General features: G+C 38.7%; 1 protein-coding gene across 1 annotated transcript in view; it reads left to right on the top strand.

Annotated features, from left to right (window-relative positions):
- The window catches only part of LOC107575902 (G-protein coupled receptor family C group 5 member B-like), a 21,455-nt gene extending 19,952 nt beyond the window's left edge, over positions 1 to 1,503 (top strand). Inside the window, exon 3 of the mRNA XM_016262217.1 lies at positions 797 to 1,503. Within this exon, the coding sequence (XP_016117703.1) occupies positions 797 to 841 (45 nt within the window). The 3' untranslated portion in view covers positions 842 to 1,503. The remainder of the gene's footprint in view (positions 1 to 796) is intronic.
- Positions 1,504 to 2,187: the final 684 nt, after the last annotated feature.

Raw genomic sequence — 2,187 nt, 5'->3', positions numbered from 1 at the left:
GTCTCGTGAAAACCAACATTTGTTTACAGGATCAAAAGAAGCAAAGTTTCCTTACTTCAGCAAAGGAAAACCAGTCTCCTCTTGACTTATACCGAAATCCTCCGACATTCTTCTTTACAAATCCTCGTTTTGTACTTCTAATTAGTGACCATTGTTTTGTTTCGATCTTTCCACGTGCGTCACTTCTGAGCGGAGCATGCACAAAGCTGACCTCATACGTCATTCCCCCGGAACTGCTTCCGTTTTACAACAGTGAGCGCAAGCTAGATTCAAGTGATTATTTATTACAGTGATTATTACATCGATTCGCTACAGGAGGCCTTTGTTCACCCCTGGAGGCGTGTGAGACGCTTTTTTTTTATGGAAGGGTGCTTTTTATTTCACGTCTTTTGGACAGAAGCAATGCAACACCAGCTGAGTGCAACGATAGAGCTTGGAAGATCAAAGACAATTTTTAATATAACTCCGACTGGATTCGTCTGAAAGAAGAAAGTCATACACACCTAGGATGCATCGGGGGTGAGTAAAACGCAGCCTAATTTTCATTTTTGGGTGAACTAACCCTTTAAGTGTCTTTTAAACCTCAACTATGCAAGCCGAAGGCATCACTAGATGGCGAGGACCAGTTTGGAGAGCACTGACAGTCAGCCTCTTCACGTGCTGACAGATTGTATGTTCCGTGTAATGCACTTGAGAGGTGTTTTCCCACTTATAAAACACCACTTATCTTCTGTAAATTTCTGGTCTTTAAACCTGCCTGCTTCTAATTGGATAATTTTGTTTCTTATTGTCACAGGTTCCATCCGCACCGCCCACATACACAGGAAGACAGCTTTGGTAAAGGAGTCTGGAAGAAGGGTGAATGGAAAAGTGGTGTAAGAGAAAAAGAAAAAAAAATCTCCCAAGTGAATGCGGACTTACAGTTAGGAACAACATTAAAGCCGCCAGTGCTCCAGTGAGACTAAAATAAAGGACTTGGATGATGGTGTGTGTGTGTGTGTGTGTGAGCAATTTGGCCAGCATGATAGAAGGATGTTAAAACTGGACTACTCTTTGCACCATCAATAGCTGTAGTGATTTGGAGTTAGTGTACTGGTAAAAGTATTGATGCAGTTTCACACATTTCTCCATTAAATCAGCTTTTCATTCCAACAGTATTTTAATTTTATCACCATCTCGGATACAGCTAAATATTTATCTTGCTCTGGCTTCAGATTCACCCTGAAGTCAAATTGGGCTCTGTATGTTACATGAAGAATTTACAGATCTGTCTGTACTGCAGTGGTGATTGTGCAGTAAAACTTGGACATTTGATCATTCTGTGATAACTAGATACAGTATTTGGATTTCTCTGGTCAAAGTTTTTTTTATTTCGTGAGTTGTCTGTGTATGAATGACTGGTGTGCGTGCAACTGTAGCGCCAATCCCCATGCAACATGCTGTGACAAATCTTTAGCGTTCTTCTATGGATTTTTTTTTTTTTTAGCTCAAATCTCACTCAATTCTATACAACACCTTGTTGCAAATGGGCTGTATTTTTATACATCAAATTGTTCTTGCATTTCGCCACTGGAGCCGTGAAATATTTAATCAGTTTTGAGCTCTGCTCTGTTTAACAGTTAAACAATTAACCTTCAGATACCTAGATCCCAGTGGAAATAACTGATGACAAAGCAAATGAGGGAGGTGAGGACACGGGTTAGGTGTGCTAGTCTGAATTGTGATTTAAAAACTGCATCTAAATGGCCATATACACACTGTAAGTTTTGGGAGTGATAACTCCTAATGTTACCCACATAAGTTACAGTGCTTGATAACTATATCACTGTTAATAGGTTTATTTTGATTTGCTAATGTTAATACATTTGTGTGTGTGTTAACAATTTTTCACCTAACTAACATTAGAGCCCAAGTAGGCTACATATCATTGTTTATAGTCAATGGGGTCCAGATATTTTAAGCTTCAAAAAGGAAATAACAGTAAAGAAATCCAGAAATTTGATTTAAATAATTGGAGTTGCATGGATTACTTTGAATTGTTTAAATTCGCATAGATTTTTATTTTATGTACAAAAAGAGATGAGCTGTATTTTGCTGTGAGTGTGAGTAAATGATGACAGAATTTCCATTTTTGGGTGAACTGCCCCTTTAGGCACTGAAAAGAGTGACGGCTGCAGTATATACATG

Source organism: Sinocyclocheilus grahami, unplaced genomic scaffold, assembly GCF_001515645.1.
Source record: "Sinocyclocheilus grahami isolate Dianchi unplaced genomic scaffold, SAMN03320097.WGS_v1.1 scaffold2991.1, whole genome shotgun sequence".
NCBI lineage: Eukaryota > Metazoa > Chordata > Actinopteri > Cypriniformes > Cyprinidae > Sinocyclocheilus > Sinocyclocheilus grahami.
This window is presented reverse-complemented; position numbering and strand designations above follow the sequence as displayed.